We start from the raw sequence: 25,463 nt of genomic DNA on the forward strand, positions 1-25,463 counted from the left end.
GAAAGTAACGATCGCCTTTGAAAACCGTTAATAACTATTTATTTACCTGTGTACAAAGTATGACGAAAAAATATTATTAAAGATCACTAAGGATTTATATTTTCAAATATAACTGTAATAGCGCATGCCTTACAATTAGTTTACGGGTTACAGAACCCAGTAAACTATGCACCGAATAATATAACTGGGAGAAGCAAATATACGCAAACATATTCAGCAAGAAAATTGTTTATTCATTTATAAGAGTATTTTATAAGAAATATCTTATAAGAGTTCCTGCACGATCCATTCGACGACGCGTTACGCGCAGTTTACCGATCGTTCGCCCGAACATTCACGCACGATCTATAGATCAAGTCCGCTCGAAGATTCGAAGTGACTTACGTTTCGCTAAACCGTGCGCAATATTTAAAACAGCGCTTCTATTATGGAAGTCAGGCGAGAGAAGCAATAAAATACGTTGTCATGTTCGTAAGGAAGCTAGCTTAGTCGCTTTTCTTCCAGAACAGTGAATCTCACCCCAGTCGCCCGGCCGAAGGGAAGTAAAGGGCCGGTCAGGACTTTGAGGAGATCGTATCCTCGTAGATATAAAGCTGCCACTACGAAACCTCGTGGTTTCAGGTCTTGCTTCTAATCTCCAAGCGCATGCATTATGCATTGACTGACTCGATACGCTACCTGTTTGACCATGTTCCTACTATGAGAACTGTTTTTCTTTTCTCCGTTTCGCGATAGGTCGATAAGAGGGTCCAACATAGTTATTAATGTAATGCTCCGTAGTGACGACAAAGAACATCGAGTTTATAATTAAGTCTGACGCGTTGAAGGAAGTGTTAAGGAATTGGGGCAGTTTTTTATAAACTGAGGGAAGTTCGGCCACCCGGGCATTCCGATTTGTTTAAAACTACGCAGGTTTCTGCAGGAGCTCGATAGAAGTATCAGGCAATTTTTCGTTTGTGCCCATTTTCGATTCATCAGGGTGAAAACACCCCCTAAAGGTTAACGAGCATTTTCCTATTTTCTAGTATATCTCGAAAACTATAGTAGATATAAAAAATACTGTTGCAAAGAAAATTGAATGGATTTGTATGCTGTATAAAACTGTGTAATCGAATTGTTTAAAACTTGTGGTGGGGAGCATTTTACTCTTTAAATTACATTTAAAAATTTTTATTACACAGTTTTACAGGCCATGAAAAGCCGTTAAGTTTTCATTGCAATAATTTTTATATATCTAGGGTGGATGCACCATTTGTGGCCACTTCTTAAAAAATATAATATTTTTCCGTGTAAGCAATAAATGTAACCTTATATTTCTGGCGGTATACTAAACAAAATATTTACGATGTGAAATTCTCCACATAATAATGATCAGCAAGCCATTTAAAAAATGAGATAATTAAGCACATGGCCAAAAACGGTACGTCTACCCTACTATAGTCTACAAGATATACTGGAAAGTAGGGAATCACACATTAAGCTTTAAGGGGTGTTTTCACCCCGAAGAACCAAAGATAGACCCTTCTGTCGAGGTTCTCCACAAACCTGCACAGTCTCAAAAAAAAAAGATCGGAACGCGAACTTACCTACCTCGTACGAATTGGGCGTTTTCAGATATTTTGCGAAAGGCCGCTCGCTCGCGATAAGAAAATTCCGTCGCTCGTAAGTCCGTATTCCCTCCGTGGCCTACATGCGAAACGCTTTTATGCGTCATTTATGATATTTATGCTATGCTCCGCCTCCGGTAGCGCGCGACCTTACGTTTAGTTTATACCCTGTCGCCATGAGGTGCGAGTAAAAAATAGCAACTATTTTTTATTGCGCGATCGTATCAGCAAGCTGCGGCACGCATCGAGGATCGCGTTATGAAATAGCATGCCTGCGAATGCATGATTTACTTTTGAAAGTGCCGTACAAGCTGCTCCAAAGCACGTGGCGCAGATCGAAAGGAGGCGATTGCTCGCGAGACAATTAAAATTCTCTCGGGTGGGATGGCTTTCTCAGATGGGGAGCATCTGCTGTAACAAGTATCCGAAGGCACCTCGTACGCGCGTGCATGCAACTTTTCAATTAACTTCGCCGCAACGCAAACAGATCCCCCCTGCCCCCTCACGGTGCTTGGCGGTTTATTCAATCTCCATCGATTGTTTCGCAGCTCGACGTTTCTGTTCTCTTTCTCTCTTCATTTAAATACAATGTCGGACATTATCGGTCGTTCGGTATCCGTGGCACGTTACTCTTCGCGGCTTGGAGCCGATATACAGCGTACAGCTGGAAGGGAGATCGTCAGTTTTACGGGTGAAACGCGTTTAAGGCCTGCGTTCAACGACAAATAAATATGCTAATGGGCATTCGGGGGAAGTTGAAATGCCGCGCACCTTAGCTTTTGCACCGCGTCGAAAGAAGAAAGTTAAGCTAAGTTGGCGGTGCGGTTCGGAGGAAGCGTCGCGAATGGCCGCGGAGGGGGATGAATCGGGGAAGAAGAGGGACGGATCCGAGGTTGGGGGCGCAGAAGATGGAACGAGAGTTCTCTTAAATAATAGAAAATTCAGAGGAAGTTGATAAGCCCAGGGCGCGCTGAAACTTTTCACTCGGCGCCTTCCATTTCTTATTATAATGAATGCATATCGGCTTAGCCGAGGAGGCGGAGAGCTACGGCCGTAAGAACCCTTTCCCGGTTTTTGCGGCCGGTGCTCCTTGGCTGGTGCTGTAATTCCATCCATTTAAATACTCCCGTGCGTGGCGGCAAGCAAACAAAGCTGTTTCATCGGCGCGATCGCTCGATGACGGGGGGTGGAGGGCCGACGATTTTTCCTGCCTACTCCTGGAAAGTTGCCGGTTAGGGTAGTCCTCGGCGAGTTTAATTCGAAATGTCAGTGGCAGATTGCGCTCGTCGAACCACATGTTGCCACAGCCGACTTCCCACGAGATTCCTGCTCGCACCCACGCACACACGTCCGACAACATACCGCGGAATATTTCGGCTATTATTATTACTACCCTAGCCGACGCCGTGTCTTTCGGCGTGACGGCTGCACGCCCGTCGTCCAGCTCCACCGTTTCCATTCAGAATCGATCGCGTATTTTCCGCCAAACCGTTCTTCTCCCCCTATCCAGCCGCAATCAACCTTTCCGCGGTTGCCATCGCGTTGAAAGTACGTCCAGTTGCGCCCAGAAACCGCGCGAGAATCAATCCGTAAGATCCGTCGAACGGCAGTGGCGGTACACGACGGTGACAAGAGACCCGGCGAAAGGACACCATGAAGATTTCTGGAGGAAAGGGAATTATGGCGAAAGTTTCTAACTCGACGGTGGAGTCTAACAGGGTTGCTTTATTAACGGAGGCGACTAAATCCACGGAGACAAATGGCCACGGTCCTGTTAAATCATCGCGAAAAACTTAGCGATTTAATAAGCAATTTCATGGAAATTTTCTGGTCGTTAGCGTAACGACTTTTTCGATAAAATGTTTTAAGCGCTCGATAAATGACGCGACAGATACGGCGGATTTCTTCACTCGTTTCCATACTACTCACGATACGTGCACGCGTGGAACGTTTCCAAGGCGACACGCGAGGTGGATAAAATATTCCTCAGCGATGAGGATAAATGTAAGTCGGTGACACAGGGATCGTCTTTGGCGAAGGGACACGTTTTTCAGGCGTGATGCTCGTTGATCCTTCGCTGATTCCGCTTTTTATCCCGTGGAATCGATCAAACGTCGACGCGTCCTGTCGGCCACCCTCTCGCTCATATTACCGTGCCTGTGCTTGCGAGAGTCCGCGTGACGCGTATCGACGTCACCGCAGACGAGACCCGAATGCCGCATCTCGCTAAAACCAGGGATAAAATCGTGTTTGGCCCGCAACAGGGCTCGATTGCGTTGGATTTACTTGGGCGAAAGAGGGTAGGTATTTTACGAATCTTATCTCCCGCAGACCGCGCTGCCTTCTCTTTGTCATTACTTCTAGACCCGCGAAAATCTTCGGAATTCGCCGGCCGTTCGGTATCGAAAATATTTATTCGCGTCACGGCGGCCCGCGTCCTCCCGGCGGTGCTTTCAAAAGCTCAGGGACCGCTATAGGACCGTAAGTATGTATTATACGCGCGTCGTGTGCGCACGCGAGCGGGCGAACAGGGAAAGAGGGAGAGAGCGGGGCGTATAGTTGAATCGGTGGATATGCGGAGGACAGCGTGCCTCTTTGCGCAACCCCGAAAGCAATATATCGATGTTTAGCAACCAATAAACGGATCCCTCAAAGAGGGCTTTTACCGTAAAGCGCTGGTGCTTCGACGTCCCGTTTCTTCCGTGGATGTTGCGCCGGCAAACGCTCGCACCGTTACCGTACGTACACCATCGGCGATCGTGTGCGGGCGCACGTTAACGGCGTCGACCGAGGCACTCTCCGCTTTTATGGCTCAAAGTAAACGCATTTATAGAGCCGTTTTGCCACCACCGCCGCTGCGTAACCTCGCGGACGACCATTTAACGCCGCTTTTATGATAATGTTATCAATAGCTCGCGACCCTCCTCCCTTCCCGCGAATCGGCTCCCTCTACTTGCCGATTATTTACGACACTCGTCTATCGTTCACCTTACCGCGCGTCTCGCCCGCGTACCTCGTCCCCGTTCCAGAAGAACCCGCCGTTGCTTCTTTCGAAAGCAATTTCCAACGTCGCTGCTCGGCGCGCCCGTCCAAATTAATCTCCAGCGCGAGGCAAAGACGCGTCGTCGGGGGGTTGCTTTACGAGTGCAAGAAACGAAGTTACAAGGTGGACAGCCTGTGTCGGACACTCTGTCCGGAACAGTTGGCGTTTTTACGCCTGTATAATAAAATCCCATACACTCGTCGGAGCAGCGAGCGGCTGACGGAGACCAGGGTTCTTAGAGGCGCTCTTACACCGTCTCCGGCTTCGCGGTGTCACTGGCAGCTTCGTCATAATTCTCCCTTCGAGTAGAGAAATAGTTCTGGCGACCGCGGCAGAGGGACTAATCTTCTAATTTTAATAAAGCGATTGGCATGCTCGACCGCGTTCTTTCCACTATCGAGTGCATTAACGAACAGGTAGGGGCTCGCGAGCGTAATAAATACGCGAACCATCATAAAGCCCGGCGTGTACGGCAGGGTTGACGCACACGTTCCTCCGTAGTGGCGGTCGCGTACGTGAGCCAGGGGTATATAGAAAGGCCGGCGACCACTGTACACAGAATTCTCGGGATATTCCCGGGGAAAAGCGAGTAAAAAGACGGGGCCATTGTAGGAATCAGCTTCCTGGAGGGAGGAGGACGGGGCGGAAGAAAGACGGTCCGGATAGAAGAATCGGGTGGTCGAGTGGCAGAGAGAAAAAGAAGCGGAACGAAGGGAAATGGGGGGGTCTCTGGTGGAAGCCTCGCCGAACCCTGTTGACCAGTGGGCAGCGGCCTTGACGTATGTGTAGGTATAGCGCTAGCTGGGAAAAGGCAGCGTGCACCGCACGGGCTCCTAGGTTCGCCCACACCCAGGATTTCGGGGGAGAATCCTTGAAAAGCGGAGACCAGGGCGCCATTGGCCGCTCCGAAAGCTCCGTCTGAGCTCGGCCAATCGTGGGCCGGGCTGATAACGGCGGCGGTTCTTCTCTTCGTTCCGCCTCCTCAAGACGGAGCGCTTTTGGCACGGTATGTACTATATCGGCCAACCTATATCCCGGGTCCACTTCTACGCTCTCCTCTATATGGATCGACCATCTTCTTTTCTCCGCACGAGAAATTTCCACCCGTCTGGATCGAGTCACCCGCGGGGTCGTTTGCTACAGCCACTTCCTCCCCTTTTTTCTATGTTTCCTTTGGCTTTAGAGGAACGCTCAGGGGCTATCCATGTGGCCGAATTATTTTTCCTTCCCGAAAGTTCCGGTGGTTCGTGGGATTTATACGTCTTTTGGGATTCCCCGTTCTGCTGGTGTACAGTGTCATGAAAAATAGAACTGACGTTCTCAGATTCGCCTCGAGTCTTATAGACCGAGAAGTGTCATTTTATATGCGTATAGGTATGCATGCGGGATCGGCGATGAATATTGTAACATGCTACAATTAGTAAACAACGATTAAACGGGAACAAGGGCAGACGTAACTTGAGCATAACTCATGTTAGCATAACTTGAGACACTGGCGTCGATTGAAAGCTTAATGAAGTAGAGGGTAAATTATGGGGGCAAATTGGACGTAACTGCAAAGAAACATTGGATATTACACGAGCAGTGATCAACCGGAGCCTGTAAAAGGGTATCTACCCACGTAAACCGCGAGTTATCGGTTAAATCTACCGCAATTAACACGTCTGGCATCGAATATGTATTCCGAATTGACCGATTGATTGTTAATTAGCGGGCATGAGTCTGCGCGAAAGAGAGCCGCAACGATCGAAGTGGGTTGCCGGTTTATCTACGCGGTGGATCGCAGGTGGTGTCGTTCTTGTCGGTAACATCTTGGTTCGCGTGCAGGTTCCGGTCAGAGCTGTGTTTAAGCTGGTTCCGTCCTCTTTTCTAGAAGAAGGTGTGCTCGAGTCGGTGCCCCGTAAGTGGCGTAATGGGACTGGCCGTTCGGTTGACAAGATAAAGGGTGATGATAAGGCCTCTCCCCCTGCGGAGGGTGCGTGACCGTGGTGTGCCGCGTGACGCGTGTAATAACCGTAGCGCGGCTTCTTGCACGCACCCCGTTACACCCCACAACGCTAAACGTACACTTACTCCTATAGTTAGCCGCGTGCACCTTGGTTACACGACAGGTGCCCATTTGCCGAGGATTCTTAAAGAGGGCGAACTTTCTTTGATGTCGAGCCCGGTCGTGTTGGTCCTTTCCACATTGTAGATACGGTTTATCAAGGCGCGCTAGGTTCACTAGGTTCTCCAACGTTCGCGGAAAGACGATAAAAGATTTATGGGAGCGCTAAAAGTTTATGCTCGGCTTCGATTAGGAGCACCGCGTGCGTTCAACGACAGAGGATTCCATCGACGGGAGTATCGGCATGGTACGCTGCGCTGCGCTCCGGCTCTCCGATCCTCCCTGACGGTTCCACCGTTCCTGAAACAAAGAACGAGCAAAGTTATACGGCGGCAGGATATCCAGAGGCGCCATTAATACAGCACAGCGGAAGTACGAACCGCGTGACGGATGTTGCAGCGCAAGAAGCACAATAACGCGCGGCGCGAGCGCGGTCGCCGGAACAGGTGGAAACGATCACGGATCATTTGAGCCGAAATCGCAGCCCGCCGGAACGTAAATCGCGCAGATATTTTATGGCATCGCGGGCAGATTACAGGCACAATTAGCATGAGACTACATAATTAATAACTCGATTAATGCGCCGGGGCGGAACGTCTGCCCATTGGTGCACGTCAGCCGTCGTTCGGCCGTCCGTCCGCTCGTACGTTTGTCCCGGTCACGATTCGTGATCTCCTATTTACGTCGCGATCCTCTGTTGCGTCGTAATCGATTGTCGTCGTATAATATCGGCGTCGATCGCTTATGCTTATGCCCACCCGTTCGCGATGCATTCTCTCATGGATCGCTTGCGTTATGTGTATTTAGGCCCTCCCCGCCGCGGGGCAAAACTCATTAGCGGGCCATTCCATATTCCAGGAGGGAAGTCAGACAGGCCGCGACCGTAGCGTGCACTCGCACGGCAATTCTCCGGTCCATTGTCAAGGGCCGAAAATCTGCCAGGCCCTTTACCTGGCGGCCGTAATGCTTCATTTACTGCACTCGCGTACGGTAGGGGAGACCGGGGCTGGTTGACTAATTGTTAACAACTTTGCACCGACGTATGTTCTACCGCGGAAACACTCACTGTAGTTATTAAATAAACGAGCCTTTTAGTTTTATTTAACGACTAGGAAAGAATGTCTTTCTACGACGGTATACCGAACAGAAGTGAGCTCTTCTCTAACAACGGACTGTTCTATCACCGTTGCCAGATATTGAAAGAAAAAGACGCTCCACAGACGTATCATTATCTTTTACTATATTCAGGTTTCCCTGAATGTTGAATAATTTTTGCCTTTTAATAACTGTAGTAATCCAACAGAAAGAAGTCACTTCTACTATGCCGTGCATCTATGTCCGACCCCGCGGTCGCGCGTTTTTTTTAACAGTTATCAGCGTTTGTCGAAAAATTGACTGCGTGAGTAAATATTTTTTTCTCACGCTCTATGTAGTTACAATAGAATAAATGTTAAGGGACTATTAGTGTTTTTGTTTATACGTAAATAATTGGGGGTTATATAGATTATTGAAGTGAAAATGATCGGTCGGTGCTGGTCGACTAATAACGCCAATAGGGTTCAAATTGTTATTTTGTTATTCGGAAACTATGTTATAAATACGTTATAATTTATGTTTCGGTTGAAAAAATTTTATTACCACTGATATAAGTTACTAATAATATTTTCTTAACTGATTGTACCTATACTCAATCTACCCCATGTTAGAAAGACATTAAAACGCCTTAATAGTTGTCACATTGAGTGAACTTTAATAATTTAATCAGCTAGCCAATTGTATGCCCCATGAAATATACTAACCGGTTTAATATTTCGTCCACATAATTTATTAAAAATCAAAAGCTGAAGAACTGGCCTACCAGCCCCGGTGTTCCCTATACGTACAGTTATACAGCAAATACGCAAGCGAGTGTTTTCGACACGCGACAAGATTCATCCTCGCGGCGATATTTCCGGCCGCGTTTTCACGGGCGTACCGATCAGAGAGGCGGAGCGGAAAGGGTGAATTCGGGGCGCGCCCCGAACGCCAGAGAAGTCGAGCGGTGATAAATTTGTGGAAAAGATTTTCTGGACGCGAAGCTTTATCGCTTCCTTGGCTCGACTTGGCATCGACGGGGTCGACGTGGAATTAGAAAAGGACGGCCTTGTTCGGTACGTACACAGGTAGTCGGTATCGAAGATTTATCAGCGGCCGAAGACGGGGAGGCTGATCTCGAAAGACAACCGCGATTGAGTTACGTTGATTTTATTCCGCATTATTCCACCCAGCGCCGCGATACGGAACCGCTCCTTGGCCAGATCACTTTTATTCCCCGGATTGCCCTGCGCCCGTGCGCTCGCGCGCTCCTGCCACGCCGGGATTAACGTCATTGCGGTTTTTAAGCAGGCAATTTCCTAATTCGGTTGCCCCGGGATCCCTGATTTATCGCGCTTTTGCCAGTTATTCCGTACTACCGGTGATTTACGACGCTGCTTCCGCTCCCGTTCTAGTTCCAGACTCCTTCTCCATCCTCCTCCTTCTTCCTCTCATTCTCCTTCATTCCGTGTCTCTTCTCGCGGAGTCGCAGCCGCTTCCGCGATGCAGCTTCCTCTTAGGCGTAGCTGCCCCCCTTCGATCGAGCTCCAAGGGCGTGCCCCGAGGAATCGGCTCTGCGAAAAGGGACACGTTCAACTGGCGCGGCTCTCGCGTCGCTAGATACCGCGACAGGACTCGCATTCAGAATGGAGGGGGGGAAAAAAACGGTTCAACGTACTTGGCAGATTAATTGAACGCGAAACGGTGCGGTTCACGGTGCGTGCTACGCATCCGCGTGAGAAATTCGATGTATTGTGCGGGGGAACGCGTCGAGGGAACCCACGGGGCTATCCCGTCTGTTTAAGTCAATAATTAGTTATAATCTTAGTGTAATCGTGGCGGGCCGCGATTAACAGTTATAATCAAAGCCCGTTATCGGCGAACGTAATCGGCGCACGGTAGCGGCAATTAGACTGGCTAGAACTAACGCGAGACATACAATGAGCGTAATGAGAAACGTCTCGTCCGCGTTTCCTGGAGAGCGCCTTTTATTTTTAGAGTTATCGGTGTGAAACGTAGTCACCCTTGCGGTGCGTTTAGAATCTCATTTGTTCCTGGATTCGCTCTTAATGACGGCTTAATTAGACGGCCGAGGAGGATTTCGAACAGCCGTCTTCGTGGTGGATTCAACGAGATCGCCGCCCTGTTGTGGTTTTGGTGCCCGACCGTGCAGGGTATTTTTCCACGGCCGGGCGAAATAATGCGCCCTAGCTCCGGTTATGCGGTAGAACGGGCAAACTGTTGTTTCTCTACGCGCAAAAACAGAAGGTACGCGCGGCGGTTCGGATTCACGGTGGACTGATCATTGCGCGAAAACACGAGCGGGCTTGTTTTTGCAGCGCGGGAAACTCGATCGGAGTCCACTCGCTGGAATACTCTCCGTTGCTATTTGTAAAAACATACTTAAGAGATAGGTGGATACGCTCTGCCTTCGAGCCAGACCTGTCCGGACCGAATTTCAATCGAAGCTTCGCTGTGTTTCCAATTCGAATCGTTACGCGGCGAAGCTCCGAAAACAGCGAGGAATACCACCAACGGTGGAATTTTCCGGCGGAGACATCGATCTTCCTTGCGATCGGCGGCTTCCCAAAAGAAATGGCCGAGCGCGTGTATCCCCACCGTATGTATTTACGCGGACGCGGCGAGGAGAGGGAAGGTTAGAGGGAGAAACCGTCGGAAGGATCGTTTCGAGGTTAACGAGGAGGGCCGTGATTCTAAGGGGGTGGTTGGAGGCGACTGCGAGGGTGGTAGCAGAGCAGATAATGGCGGGGACAGCAAAGGCAACGGTAATGGCAGCCCTTGGGACATTGCTCGGATTCGAAGGAACGCTCGTTAGCACCTTCTAACCGTCCTGGATCGGGGCCGCGTTTATGGATCCTGTCAGGACTCGGGAGGTCCGACCCCTGTTGTCTCGTTGCCTCCGTCTTGGTCCACTCTCCGGACCCTCCGATTCTTTCCCGGCTAATTGTATCCATCTTGCGACTAATTGACGGCTAGCCGCGCACTTGACTGTCGCAATTTTATCTGCCCGACGTTCAGTCCCAAGGGAGGAACTGGGAATTTCGAATTTTCGACCTGGCCGCCGGCAATGGCCACGAATTATGGGGCCGATAAATAACTTGGCGTATCCACCGCGAAATTATAATTCTCGTAAACGTCGTACGCTTTATGCGTGCGGGGACGATAATTTACAAAGAACTCGCGCTTAATTATCTCGCTGCTTTTCCATTGTGCTTTTAATTAAATTTAATTACCCAACCGGCGCACGATGGCGCATCTTTTCGCGTCGATGGCTCGCGGCCGACGAGGAAATATCCCGTCTTGTTTTCCGAGCGGCGCGAATCGGCGCCGCGGATCGCAAATTAAAGAATTTCATGGTTTCGCTTTATAAATACGTACCGTGGCCGACACGTGAACAACGGAAAGAAGGAAAAAGTATAAGGAGAAAAAGACCTTTGTCCTTTCTGCCAGCGTTCCATATAGCCGGGGCGATATCCAGCGATGGTCGTTAGATCGCCGTTATCGCCGTCGCCGTTAGTTACTCCGCCTATTGTAACAATTTCATAGAGGTCCGTGCAGGGTGTGTAAAACCCTGCAACGGCCTCGCGTGTCGGAAGACGATAGTCGTCACAGTGACTGTTATATCAAACGGGGTCGAGATTGCGATAACGACTGGAACATACGTAGGATACACGGTTTACGTACCTACACTCCTGCTGGGTAGTTAGTGAGAACGTACTTTCGTCCTACGCACGAGAGGGTGCAATGTCGTAGGACCGTTTCCACCCTTCTTTTCCTTCAACGCAGATTCAACGTTCCATTAACATTGCGCATCATTTCGCTAGATGGCAACGCGCTGTTCGGTAGGAGCGTTCTCGACGTCGCCTCCTCCAGCTTGCGACTTGTCGGTCAGATTTTCTCCTACGCGTAGGGGGCTTCGGGCGGCTCGTGGTTCCTAGTCGAAAGCGTGGAACCGGGTGGACAGTTTTCTCGAAGGGAGAAAAGGTGCCGAGACCAGGGTGGGTTCCAGTTCTACGCCAGTGGTCGGTAGGTGGTACGTATGTAAAGGAAGCCCCAGTTCTACGTAAGCCGGAACGCCGGCGTTCGTGGTCGAAGCCAATCTCAGTCCACGCTGGCCATTTGGCGTTTCCTCGGTCGTGTCGGTCGTGCACACACGAGCTTGCCTTTTATTCCGTTTAACCCCTGCCTCCGAGCAGCGGCTCACCCCCGCTCACCCCCGCTCACCCCCTGCCGCTCGGTAGAGGGCGAGAGGGAGAGAGAGAGAGAGGCCAGGGCAGCTTCCTAAATGATTAATTACCGATCTCCATCGCGCGGAGGGATCCTGCAGGAAGGCGGGTCGTTGGACGGCCTTAAAGTAAGCTCATTTCTAAAACGGATATTCCGTGTTCCGCGTGCCATGGAACGGCATTCGGTGGCCCCCAGCGTTGCTGCCACTTCGCTGCCGCCTGCCACCCCCCTCTCTGTATATCGCGCCCCCTTTTAGTTGCGTAAGCAGCCCCGTAGACGGTGTTCCCTCTTCGCGTGGCCTGCCGAGTGCCGACTTCTCGGAGATCGCGAGCTCGATATCGCGAACGCTCTGGTCCCCGGCGTAAATGAAATGCGCTACGTGCCAGAAAAAAAGCTCCTACCTCGTTCCGCTGATCGATGAGCCACGAAGTTCTCGCAGCGACCCCCTATTCCCACTTCACTCTTCCCGATCCAAAGCGATTTCGTTGCGCTCAATTTTACGCTAGCTACCATGGCACAAAAACGATGCATCGCGTCGCTCTTCGATCTCTAGATCATAAAGCTTCGGCTGGATCTTGGGTAGATCTCTGGCCACGGAAATTTTCAGAGTTTCATGACCGCGAAACAACAATTGTAGGGCCGCGAAGTCCAATAATAACGCGGGCGCGCGCGTCAAGGTCAAAGCAGACCGAAAATGCGTAGCGTGACATTATTTTGCCAGCGACCGAAATGACGTCGACGTAGCCGTGCGTTACCACTTTTCTGAAAAGTGACCGGGCGACGCGCCGCTTGCCGCAGAGATCGTTACGAGTCGCAAGCGCGAACATCCGAATTTATACTTTTTCTCCATTCTTCACTTACCTCATTCAATATATTGGTATTTACAAACTTCTCATACGCGGTTTTGTAGGTGTGTATATATATACACACCTTGCTATTAAACCAGTGATTATTATTCCTCCTACACAATGATTTTGCGATGCGCTACGCAAAGAATTTTATCGATGCGATTCGATCGAGCAATCAAAATTATCTGGCGGAGGGAGCGAAAAGGAGAGGCGGTCGCCTGCACGAAATCTCTGCGAAACGACGATTCTCCTTTCGTCGATCCTTTCGTGCTCTTTCCTCTCTGGTGCTCCCCGTCCGTTTGCCCAGCACCTCTGTGTCTGTGCGCGCGTTTTCGTGCGATACGCTGTGTTATCGTTTGCATTGCAAATGGCAACCTACCCCGCCCACATTCAAACACACACACACACACACACTCTATAAGCGAGAGAGAGAGACAGAGAGATTACGGAGCGTGCACGTTTTATGGTGAAATCGGGCGCATGTGCGAGCTCGCCGATATATCGAGTCCTACGCGGATGAGTCACGAGAATCGGAACAACCCTAACGATGCCCTCTTAAGGGGGCTGAACTGTCGAATTTCGACACGTTCCGCCGCGTTCTCGAATTATTTTTGCCAACTCGGAAGGGGATTAGGGGGAAGGGCTAATAAGCGAGCCGATCCAACGATGCAAGTAGCTCTGGCAAACACTTCGATCGCGCAAAGGTGCTTCGGTCGATTCTGATCGCTCCGCGCGATTAAATTCTTTTGTATCGATGCGGCTGACGCGTTTCATTTCTCGAGGAATAAGTATTCACGGATTGAATTAAAAAATATTTTCCGATCGCGAATTCCATCGCAGTGTCGACCTCTCCTCCCTCGACCCCGTATTTTAATTCGTCGCGCATGTTTTCGCGTGGCAGCCCACTTTCCTCTCGCAACTGCCGTCTGGCGGGACTTATTTTTTCATCCTCCTTATCCCGAGCCAGGTTTACTTAAGATATTAAAGTGCTCACCCTTCTTCCAGCTTTCTTTTGCCTCCTGTCCCATTCCTCCGTCCCTCCCGAGGGGGCGCGAGGTTCCTCCGTCTTTCGCCGGCATCCCCGAGGGAGTTTGGTGCCTCCACGTCGGCTTCGCTTAATTTGTAAGCGGATTTTTGCACTAATCAACGGATTTAAGAAGGACAAGGAGTTGGAAAGACGAGGGGGGGGAGCACGGGCCGGAAGAACGAGGAACCCGGGCGAGACTGGGGGGGGGGACAAGAAAGTCATTTGAATTTATTTTAATTATACTAACGAACAGGCCGCGGAACGAGGGCCTAACGAATTATTTGCTCGAATATGATTGCGCGGAATTTCTAACGAGGGATCGACCGATCTCTGCCCGCGTCTTTGGGGATCGTTACCACTGGCTGATGGACTCGCCCGTCCCGACCACGCCAACCAAGAAGTCTTTAAAGCCAATCATCCACGAGTCCCAGACTTCCGTTTCGCGCAGGTATCGCCACGCGAGGAAAGAAACTCTCGGCTAGACAGAGGATGACAAAACGAAGGAGACGCGAGACCGCACTCCCGACCGGGTCGTTAATAAATCATTTTGTTAGCGACGCAGCGGCTAAAGAATCCGACGCGCGATAATGGATCGGACGATTATTCACGGATCTCGTATCGATCGCCGTCGATATTGCAAGTGACTACCGTGACGGGAGCACGAGACGAGCGCCCGCCTCTTTTGCATTGGACAAAGAGAAGCAACTATCGAGGGCAGCTCGATGGATCTCCCTCGATAGTCTGTGCGCTCCTGTCGCGTGTTTGCAGACAGCCTGTATTCTTGCCTGCGCAACTAAACCTTACGAGGAGACAACAAACATTATCGTCGCTCGCGGGCCACGAGTTCTTTCAAGCTACTCGTTAAGGTTTGAATTCCGAGGGAAAAAGGAAGAGGATCACCGCGAAGGGGGACGCGCGCCCGGCCCTTCCAGGACGGAAGACTACCAGAAAGAAAGAAAGAAAGAAAGAGACGCGGGGAGAAAAGAAAGCGTGGTTTCCTTAATGAGAAGTACAGAGTAAAGCTTTCTTTGCGCGTCCTTTTGCCTGGAAGCGGTCCCTTGCCCTTCTTACCCCTCTTTCTGGCGTGCTCGTCGCCGCGAAGAGTCGAATCGGATTCGCGGCTCCGTGTAGACTTTTTTTCCAGCCGGGCAGCCGCGCTGAAATGCTTCTTGTGTAAGTAAAAATCTAAAGTGACTACCGAGATCTAAGTTTTAATTAGTTTATCTTGGCCGCGTGGCCATTGAATATTTATGAGCTATCGCGGCCGCCGCGCCAGTGCGCCGCGGAGCGCGAGAGAGCAATCAGCAGAGAAACAGAGAAAGGAAGAAGCAGGGAAGGAGAGAGAGAGAGAGAGGAACCCTTAGCAGCAGCGAGGGATGCTGCTGGCAAAAGGGGACGAAGAATGAGATTCCACCGGCCATGGAAAGGAACCGCCTGTGGTTACTGTCATCCCGTGGGATTTCGTTTTCGATGCTTCCGCCGAGACGCGATCCTATGAGATATAATTGCACGCCGAAGTACACGATGTTCGCCCCCGAGAGAAACGGTTCTCATCTGGTCCCAACTCCCACGAATCGTGATCCGCTTCCTTCGGGGGAAGTGGCCTCTTCTAATAGAGGCAATTATCGTCACGTAGGAAGAGCAGGGAAGCTACAAAGTCTCCACCTCCTTGAGATTTAATGCCCGCATAAGTACTCGGTATCCTGCGACGATAAAATTACGATCGAAACAGATGGAGGCGTAGTCTGTCGCCAGTAGCAAGGAGCACGAAGGAACGTTCGAGACATAGGTACGTATCTAGGCCAAGTGGAAGCACTCCTTTTCTTATCCGTCGCATAATTCGCGGGCGGGGGGAATGTGACCAGAGGGAAGAAGGATTCGAGGTTGGCTGCTAAGTCAGTGCGAGCTTCCACCACCCGCGGAATCCTGGGGTCGGAAGGATGGAGGAGAAAGAATCTATAAGTCCATAAATCTGTAAAGCCAGTCGACGAAGAGGAGAGCTCGGGAGAAAGCAGCGGGAACAGGGGGATATAAATTTATGGCCGGGGCACCGTAAAAAACAGAAGCAGAACACGCTCAAGGATTTTTACTTCCAGCAGATTCGACGAATATTCCCGGGGTTTTGGCAACCGCCGTCGAATCTGTTTATCCTGGTAATCCCTCGGTTCCCTGAAAATGGGAACGATTAATCGACTGGGTTGAATCGTCGCAGTTGATACGTCGAATTCTTTATAACACACCGCCCGAAGACACACCAAAGCCCCCGGGTGATTTGTGGCACTGTTTGCGCCGTTTACGGTATCAATTTCATCAACACTGTCCGCTCGGTGTGTCCGAAACGAGACAGAAACGGGGGCCGAGCGTGCACCGTTGGAAGGGGAAAGTTTGGATTGCGATAAAAAGTTCGCTGGGAATAAGTTTTTTTCGTGGAGCCCATTTGCGAACGGTGATCGCGCTTTCGCGAATATTCGAGACACGTTTATCTACACGGCAGCGCGCACGTGCTTAACGCGGCGCGGTGGGTTACAGATTGTCGATTCATATTTACATTTTAATAACTCTTCTCTTCTACCTTGTCACTCTTGTTCCCACTGCGCGGTGCCGGCCGCGTGGACGCGGAAACCTTTTCTTTCCTATTCAGCTCCCCCCCCCCCAATCTCTCTCTCTCTTTCTCTACATTTTCCGCGATAACGCGATTCCACGTGAGCGTCGTATATTAACGCGCTTGCCGCGCCATTAAAAAGAATCCCGTTTTAATACCAGTATCAGTACCGAAATCTTCTGTGAACCTCGCGGCAAAGACGAAAGAACGCTTTGCTCTACAAACGTTTGTACAGGGTGATTCGAGTTCCTCTATTCGCTCTTATTTTTTTAATGCATCACGATGCTTTTTTTTTATAATGCATTACAGCCATTCTTAATTTAATGCGCATGAAATTTTCGATTTAACGAGCTCCCCTCGTAGACGCAACCTACCATGTAACTCTTTATAATTATATCGTCCAACAACACCGGAGCTTACGCATCCTCCCTCCCCCCGCCCCCCTGCCCCTTTGCCATCTCTCGTTTTTAATCGCACGCCGTAATTATAATAATCCGAATTTCAAATGGGACCGTGTCCAGGTGCGCCGAACCACGGCCGCGTTATAGGGAAATATTTTTCTGGTCATTGGATCGTCGCGAGCGGCGAAATGTGTAATTTCTGATATATATATATATATATATATATATATATATATATATATATATATTTAATATTACTACGATGATTCCAGGTCGCGGTCTCGTAATTATAACGGTATATTCGTGCGTCCGCTTATTATTACGCGCGGGGTGAAAATTTTATTCGTTTTAATGATTACCGGGGCGAGTGCACGCGCTCTTTTACGACCGCTGTAAAATTTCCAAAGGGAATAACTGGCGTGTGACGGGAAAATGTTTGAAAATTCCCGTTTCGGCCGGATCGAATTTCGTTTATTCATCTTTCCCTCTGAAGCGGAATTTCTCTGAAATTATCCGCCGCTTGGTGCGCGTTCTTTGGCACTTTTTTATCACCGTGCTCGCGACACCGACGCGACGCTTGCAGAGGAGCGGAGCGTCGCGCGAGTGGGGAAATCATTTAAATTTAAAAGGACCTAAGTTCGAAGTTTTAAGCAGACCAAAGAAAAAGTTCATTGTCCCTTCCCCGGGGCCCGCATCGGGCGTATTTGCATGAGAAAAGTGTTCTACGATTCCTTCGATTACACACTCGCCACCGCGGCACCGGAGATAGCTCACATTCTAGGAAACTCTTTCAAGCCGCGATCTTTGTAACGATGAACTTTCTCGATAGTCGTGACACCGTACACGTGTTCCATTCACAGTAGGGTGGCCGTTGGTTTGACTACTCACCGAATACTTTTTTCACGCTCCACTCGTTTGATCCCTCTTCTTCGGCATTCTCTTTCTCCTCTCGCTCCTCCTCGTCGATTATTCAACAGCTTCTTAGTGTCCCGGTCGAGGCAGCCTCCAAAAACACAACGTAAATTCCACCACAAATTTCGTTTCACTTCTCTTCACCGCTCGTTACACGTTAATCCATATTAATCACAAATTAAAATACATATGTACATGAGCTATTCCACGTGAAAAATACAGGGTTAAAAGAAATTTTTCTTTCAATGTTTTCGGTATTCTCGAGAAAACTAGTTGGAATATCTGCTCACCATATAAAAGATTAGCAATAGTAGGTAACAGATATTCCTACTATTTTTCTCGAGAATACCGAAAATACTGAAAGAGAAATTTCTTTTAACCCATAGGCTATTGTTTTGAAAACGCGTGCGTGCGGAATGACCATGGGATCCGTGCATTTCCAAGTGGTGTGCACTATCGTAAGTTTTATTTTCTTATTAACTGTTCCCAAAATTTATCCACTTTTTTTAAAAAAAGCATTTATTAGTCGAAGACTTAACGAATCGGATGGTATTTTTTTCAAGCCGGACCGTGGGTGGGAACGACATCAAATCGCGATTTAAAACTTTGACATCGATTACTGTTAAGGTTATTCAGAATAAACAAAATATTCTTTATGCGCTTTGAGAAAGCATTCCTTCAGCTTTAAAATGAACCCAAGACGGTTGCATTATCTTCAAAAATGACCGAGATATTACGGTTTAAGTGATGACGCGACAGCCGATTTTGTTTGAATTTTCGAAACTTTAACATTAAATATTTCGAAAACTATTTGACATAGGCCGTTGAAATTTAGTATACTTTGTTTTGACGTGGAATAGCTCACATGCAAGTGTCTTAGCATTCGAGAGACACGCGGTCACGCGCCGTAGGTATATAGGTACATATACCTACTCGGTCTCGCCTGATTTCTAGTTACGCTTTATATACGATTAGCGATAGAACAGATTGTGCGGCAAAAATATGTACCCGGTTCCGCGGTTGCGGGTCGACTGCCGCTTATCAGTTTTCTTACCTGAACGCGCCCTTCCCGTGGCAAAGTCGTTGAGGAACAAGGTCGCTATTGTGTATCAGCGCGGCCTCGGCTCGCAGGCCAATTTTGTAAACACTCTCGCATTCGACGATTACCCCTACGTAATAGCTACGCGACCATCGAGTCGCTGGCCGTCGCTACGCTGCCTACCGCCGGGGGCGCAGGGGTACAGACCCTCTGAAAACGAAACAGCAACGCGCCACGCGCTTTGCAAGCGTCTTTAAAACCCGTGGTTGCTAACATACGTAATCCTCTGCCCTGTTCTCGAGCACCGACACGACCCACGGTTCCCAATGGAGGTTGATATTGGCGGTTGATTATCAATTTTCTACCAATTTGGTTCCACTTGTAGCGGCGCCAGCTTTTGTCCCGCTAATCACCCCTTGGCTCCCGCTTTCGCCCCCCCGCCGGGCACATCCGATCCGCTTTGCATATTACGCCACGATATATCTCTGCTATTCTGCATGACTTGGCGTGTCTCGCCCCACGTCGCATTTTTTCCTGGCTCCCCCTTTCCCGATGGAAAATTCTCTTCAACCACCAGCCGAAAGGAGCGATCGAGAAGAATAACCGGCCGGTCCTCTGAGTCTCTTTGTAGTTTCGAAGGTGGAGGCTGCTAACTTTTGTATTTCCGCGGGAAGAAAGCGGGCAGGTAGCGTTGGAAGGAGGCGTAACGCTGCTTTTCCCCTCGACTCGAAGAATGCAGCCATAGCCTTTCGCGAATTAACCGGGAGGCTGGCGGACGCGTTCGCAAAACAACAGAGGGATCAAACGTGGACGCTTATGGGATCAGCGATCTGAAAACGTTGTGTTGTTTCAGGTGAGCCAGCTCTCACGCGCCACACCCTGTTTTCCACGCTGTATCCGCCCTGTTCCCTCCCTCTCAACCGCTCGCCCTCCACCGCCCACCGCGACCGATCGGAATTTTGAAATCGCTCGGTCTAGCGGCTAACAAAATTTTTTATTCCCCCCGGAAAATACGAGAGCTACGCGCCGCGCCGCTCCCGAGACTCGGCAAACATTCCCCGAGCTCCACGCGAATTTCACGCGCAGCGCCGGCCACTTTTTTCCCGGGGCCGTGTTTCTTCCGAGTTTCAGTTTATTTCCATGGAGGCCGAACCGCTGCGTTGTTTCGTTTTTTTCACGTTCATTAAGATTTATTCGCCATTACACGGGCGATCGGAGGAGGGTGGCAGTAAAGGCTAGGTGAAACGGCACGCTCCCAGGCTCGGCTGCTCAAGATTCCCGAGAGCCGCTGGCAATAAACAGTGTATCACTGTATCTGGGCACATTAAATGCCGCTTTAGGCGAGTTTTCCTCGGCTTAAGCGGAACGAATCAGGGTCCCGACGTCTCGGCCCTTCCGAGCAATTCGCGCGATAAACTCCTAAGAGTGTGCATCTACTTTATATTATATTTACTCGGGAGCGACGCTGTTTTAAACACCGGTGGGTGGCTGCCGGGCGTTTTGAGAGCGCGCGGAATATAGGAGGGACGATAATGCGATGAAATTCCGTGGGGATATTCACCGATGACGGTAGCAGAAGAGTGGAGCATGATCGTCTGTGACACCAATGACCAATCGACATCGGGGGCAGGGGGAGAGGTGGGCGCGGTAATGGGAAAGCCATGCACGCCGGCCCGATTCGCCACTCGCATAAAATTAACCAGTTGGTTCGTTCGTTCATTTTAATTAACGAAACACCGAGGGCATCGTGCGCGCGGTCCGTCTCTCTCCTCTCTCTATACCGCGTCAGAACATCCGCTGGAGGGTGTGCGGAATCGAGGCGGCGCGATCTGCTCGCGTCGTCGATCGTGTCCGTCGCGTTTAATCGGCCACGATAACGAAAAAATTCACGATTTTGCCTGGTTAATGGTGACAGACGGTTAAGGATCGAGCAGACGATCGGTTTACACGCATTTCTCGGGGCCCTCTGTGCCCTGTACACGTCCACGTCCAGCTCCGAGTTCGTGCATCAGCCTGTTCGTGCAGCGGAGAAGAGGAGCGTCGCAGAGGAAGAGGGGTCCGCTCCACCTCCGCGGGCCGAGGACCGAGGACCGTATAAGGTTAACGTGTAGAGCGGCACGGTGGCACGATGATGTCTCTATCTACGACGGAATAGCGGCCCGTTAGGTGTGCGAGCCGATGCAACACGTGTGCACGTAGATGGACGCGTGCATGTGCAAGCACACAGGCGCCATCCAGGCATGCAACGAGCCCAGGGTCACGTGGGGTCAGCCAGTCACGGAGTTAATTAGACGCCGTGCTTGGGGAGCTCACGTGGCAGCAGCACGCTCAGATATCAATCGCTCCTCCGCTGCTGGATGGACCCATGCTTGCTTTTCTTAAAAGATCCCAGTCCCCCCTCCGGTCCTCTCTGCGGAGAAGCCTTCTCCTCGGAGGACGAAAAATGGGATACCGAACAGATAGAATCGTGCTTAGAACGCGAACGGTACGCTCTCTCTCCTCTTCCTCGCGCGTCGATTAATTAACGCGCAAACAAAACTCCACCCTCTAAACACGATCTCGCGTGTAGCAAACGCCCCCGCCGCTCGAGGCCGCCTCGCATCTGCATAAAAATATTAGGCGGCCCAGCTAATACTTGCGCATCTCCGACGAGCCGCGTGCCCGTATCGCCCGGCGGAGCCTGGCAGCAGATTTTACGTCGCAGAAGAAACAAGCTTTAGTCGCCGGTAACTTTACCGCCCTCCTTCCACGGTCCCTCGGCCGACTTGATTATCCCGGCTAATTCGGCTTCCCCATTTGCTAGCGAGATAGGAAACCAGCGAGGCCCCTACCCTCCTCATCCTCGCCTGTCAGGAGACGCGAGATCACCCCGGACTTACCTTTCTGCCGGCTTCTTAACGCGCGCTACCGTGAAACCGACTATCTGCAATTAGCCAGCCACATTTATATGACCTGATTACGTCGGTTTGCCAGCCTCGTTTAATCCGCCCGATCCTCCTCCCCGGGGCCAAAATCTGCGAACAGCTTGCCAATTTTCTTCCTCGTGCCGCGAGACGCTCCCTTTTTTTCGTCCCGCCCTTTATCTGGTCCACGTATTTACAAACTCGAAGGAGAGCGATCGGTAGAGCAGGGGGTGAATCACGACGGTTTCCCGGGGAAGGTAAATGTCAGCGCGGACACTGGAAAACGAGGGAGTGCAGGAGAGCCGAGGGGAAGAGGTGGAGGGAGGCAGAGGCGAAGCGGGAAAGAGGGATAGAGGACACTTCATTAAGGCGTGCGATGATAACGAGGAGAGGAGGATTCGAAGAACGCCGAATGCCCTGCTCCGGTTCGCTTTAGCGTTAAGGGTTTCGCTTACGCGCCACCACGAGAGAACGTGCGAACTCCAACGTTCTCCGTGGAGATACTCGCGGCGAGAGAAGCAGATAGAGATGAAAACTCGTGGAATCGTGAAACGAGATGAAGAGGACGAGGACGAGGAAGAGGAAGAGAACGAGGACGAGGGCGCGGCATGACGGAGGGTTCGGGTGTAGGTCCGCCGCCCCTGCTGCCTCGTTGGAGATGGAAGCAATAGGGATCAACTAGTATGCAAATCGCATGTAAATATCGTTCACTCTCCCGGTACCGAACCAGCTAAAGCCTCTTTCTCTCTCTATCTTTCTCTTTACGTCTGTGTCTCTCCATTTCGTGCCTCGTCCTCCTTCTCTCTCTGCCGCTCCCTTTCTCCCGGCCGTTCGCTTTCTCGGCTGTGGAGTACCGAAGAGAAGAAATCAAAGCAGGGGACAAAGCAAGCGCAGACGAGATCGTGACGGAATTCTTTCTCGTTCTTCCGCTACCCACTCCCTTCGGCTGAGCTGGCAGTCACCCCCTCGAAGGTATTTGCTTTTCTCCATCTCGAGTCCCCAACGATGCGTTCCGACCAAGTGGGTGTTACCGAGCCAGCGATCGCTGTCGTTAGTTCTTAATTAATTTATTCTTTCCCGGCGATCTCCGCCGGAGCATTAAAAAATACATGCTCGCTCCTGTTTTGGCCCCTCGCGCCGCCCAGGAATCCTCGTAACTGCTCCGAGCTGGCGAAGCTGCGCTGTTAAAAGTTCATGGAAATCTTAATCCATAGAAAAGTTCTCACGTTTCAAGGTAAATTTCCGAGAGTCTAACGGAATAATCGAGCGACACCGCCGCGGCTTTCTCTCACTATTGCCAATCGTAAACGTGGGAGCAGTTCTCAGCAACTGTGACATAATGTCCTCGTCGGTGACGGTAACGCCGACGGTATAAACTTACGCCTGGTTCGTCCCTCGCCGCATCCCGTAATTTCATTCAGACAGCCTTGTAAAATCGTCGATCAACTCGCAGGCAAGTTAAACGTGAAAATTCGCTTGAAAGGCTCGGCCACGAGAAGCTGACGGCGTGGTTGCCATCTGGAGCTCGACAAACTTTCAACAATTCCACCGGTAAAAGATGGGAAACGCGAAAGAATTGTGCAAACACTGGACGCGCGAGCCCCTGGGTATTAACGAGGTTTTTGTTGCACGGAGATGAATAATCGCCCGTTGGATGGGTGTTAATAGGGACGAGCATTAGTCGTGGAATTATATGACGACTTCTGTCTTATTTGGGGCGACGGTGCGAGGGGGTGGGAAAGAGGGTGAGACAAGTAAGACCTCTCTAACTCCAGGTATTTTCATCCTATATTCCTCGACCTCCGTGCCGGCAGCAGGATTACTTGGAGAGACCCTGAGAACTTCTCCCTTTCTTACCTTCCACGAGCCTCTCGGCTTCGCCAGACCATCGCGTCGACGTCTTCCTTTTCTCCCTCTGTCTCTTCCCGGGCTTCCGCATTACCATTCTCAAAATTCTCGATAAACCGGGGCTTCCGTCGTGACGTTTCGCCCCCCCCCCCCCTCCCCGTTCCAGCCACTATAGTCTCGCAGCTTCTATTTTCCGCGAAAGCCAACGGTATAATCGAGATTCCCGCTACAAATTCTGCTATTAGATAGGTACCTACCCTTCGTTTCCTTCGACTGCAACTGCAGCTCGGTATCGACGGGTCCGAGAATTAACGCGACGATTTGTGCAGGCCTCGAGAATAGGGAAGGAACGACAAAAAGCGCGCCCAAAGCTTTGATAGATCTCCATACAGAAGGGGATGCGAGCCAGGCGCGGCGGAATTCGATGTTCTCGAAGAATACGTCGGAGTGTTTGAACAGCGATACTTACAACTCCCGATTCGGCGGAGTGGCACGGCATTTTCTATGCAAAAGAGTTGAAAACGCAGGATGGTTCTTGCGGCGCGCGAGGGTGCAGGCTGGAAGGGTGGGAGGGAAATCTGTGAGAGCAGGGGGAGAGGTGTAGCGGTTGCAGCCGACGGCACGTTTTAATAATGCCTTCCCTCCACCGACGAAGAACGAGGAAGAAGTTTAACGAAGATTGTGCCAGATACTTTTAATTGCTATTCCTCCCTCTGCCGACGTGCGCGGCCGATGCTGGGAAATGAAGGGATGGCTGGAGGTCCACAGTGCCTCCTCCACCCTTTCCAGACCTCTCCTCCCCGCCAGCCCTCATCCCTCTCACTTTACAGTCTTTTTATCCGGGCATCCCGTGGACCCTCGTGATTTTATCGTCCTTGTATCCTCTCGACTCCCGTCCGCCGAAGAGGTTTGTTATTCCACCCGGCAGATAGGCGACAAAGGAATTAATCGGGTCGTCTCCTCCTACTCCGCCTCTCTCTCTCGAGGCTCTCTCTTTGTCGCTGGAGGGCCGTCAATTAAATTGAAACGTTAAAAACCAACGATAAATTGAAACGGTGCGAATACCTGGCTCCTCGTCTGCCACATTCGTTCCCGATTTCACGTCGCGCTGTTAATTTAACGTCGCAACGCGCGTCCTCGGGAGATCGTGTGATCCCGATGCTTTGCGCCTCGGCTGCACGACGGCGGACGAACGAAGAGCGTGAGTCGTTGGGGTGGATCGTTTCCTTACTTTTCCCGCGAATAAATAGCCCCGCGGTGGCAGCCATAGAGGAGCCACGGGGGGTGAAACGTGAAAAAGATCGATTCGATTGCCATTCCCCGGGGCATCCTGCAGAATTTGCGCTAGCTTCCTGCCAGCTCGCCTATTATGGAGAGCGGTGGTTGGGCGACGCGACCCGACGCGGTGCGAGCGCACGGTCCTCACAATGCCTACGAAGGCTTACGCCGACTATAATGCGAAGTCTAAAAATCAAAACACATTAATCTCCGGCACGTGGCGCGGATCGCACGCTGGTAACAAAACATCCTCCGCGTTCCGGCCCACGTGCCGGCCAATAGAGGCGCAGGCTACTTTCGGTGGCACTTGCGGCGCCGCTCGCTATTTATCTGTCTCCTTCTCTTTGCACAAACATCGTCGTTTCACCGGTCTATTTATTTGCAAAAGCAAAGTGGTTATCGAGCAGGCGGGGTGGAGACAGGTAGGCGGCGATCGTTCACTTCGCGAAGTAATCGTTGGAGGGAGCAAGCTCGACCACGTGGGCGTCCGAGCGCTTCTCTATCCTCCACGGATGACTAATCGACG

At 50.7% G+C, this 25,463-nt stretch overlaps 2 protein-coding genes across 3 annotated transcripts in view; both read right to left on the reverse strand.

Annotated features, from left to right (window-relative positions):
- The window catches only part of Rpl30 (ribosomal protein L30), a 191,866-nt gene that overhangs the window by 64,395 nt on the left and 102,008 nt on the right, over nucleotides 1-25,463 (reverse strand). The window lies entirely within an intron of this gene.
- Nucleotides 213-25,463, reverse strand: part of LOC143377571 (uncharacterized) — a 137,841-nt gene continuing 112,590 nt past the window's right edge. Inside the window, exons 4-5 of the mRNA XM_076828999.1 lie at nucleotides 17,846-17,960; nucleotides 213-7,057 (exon numbers count right to left, since the gene is read on the reverse strand). Of these exons, the coding sequence (XP_076685114.1) occupies nucleotides 6,931-7,057; nucleotides 17,846-17,960 (242 nt within the window). The 3' untranslated portion in view covers nucleotides 213-6,930. The remainder of the gene's footprint in view (nucleotides 7,058-17,845; nucleotides 17,961-25,463) is intronic.

This window comes from Andrena cerasifolii, chromosome 16, assembly GCF_050908995.1.
Source record: "Andrena cerasifolii isolate SP2316 chromosome 16, iyAndCera1_principal, whole genome shotgun sequence".
NCBI lineage: Eukaryota > Metazoa > Arthropoda > Insecta > Hymenoptera > Andrenidae > Andrena > Andrena cerasifolii.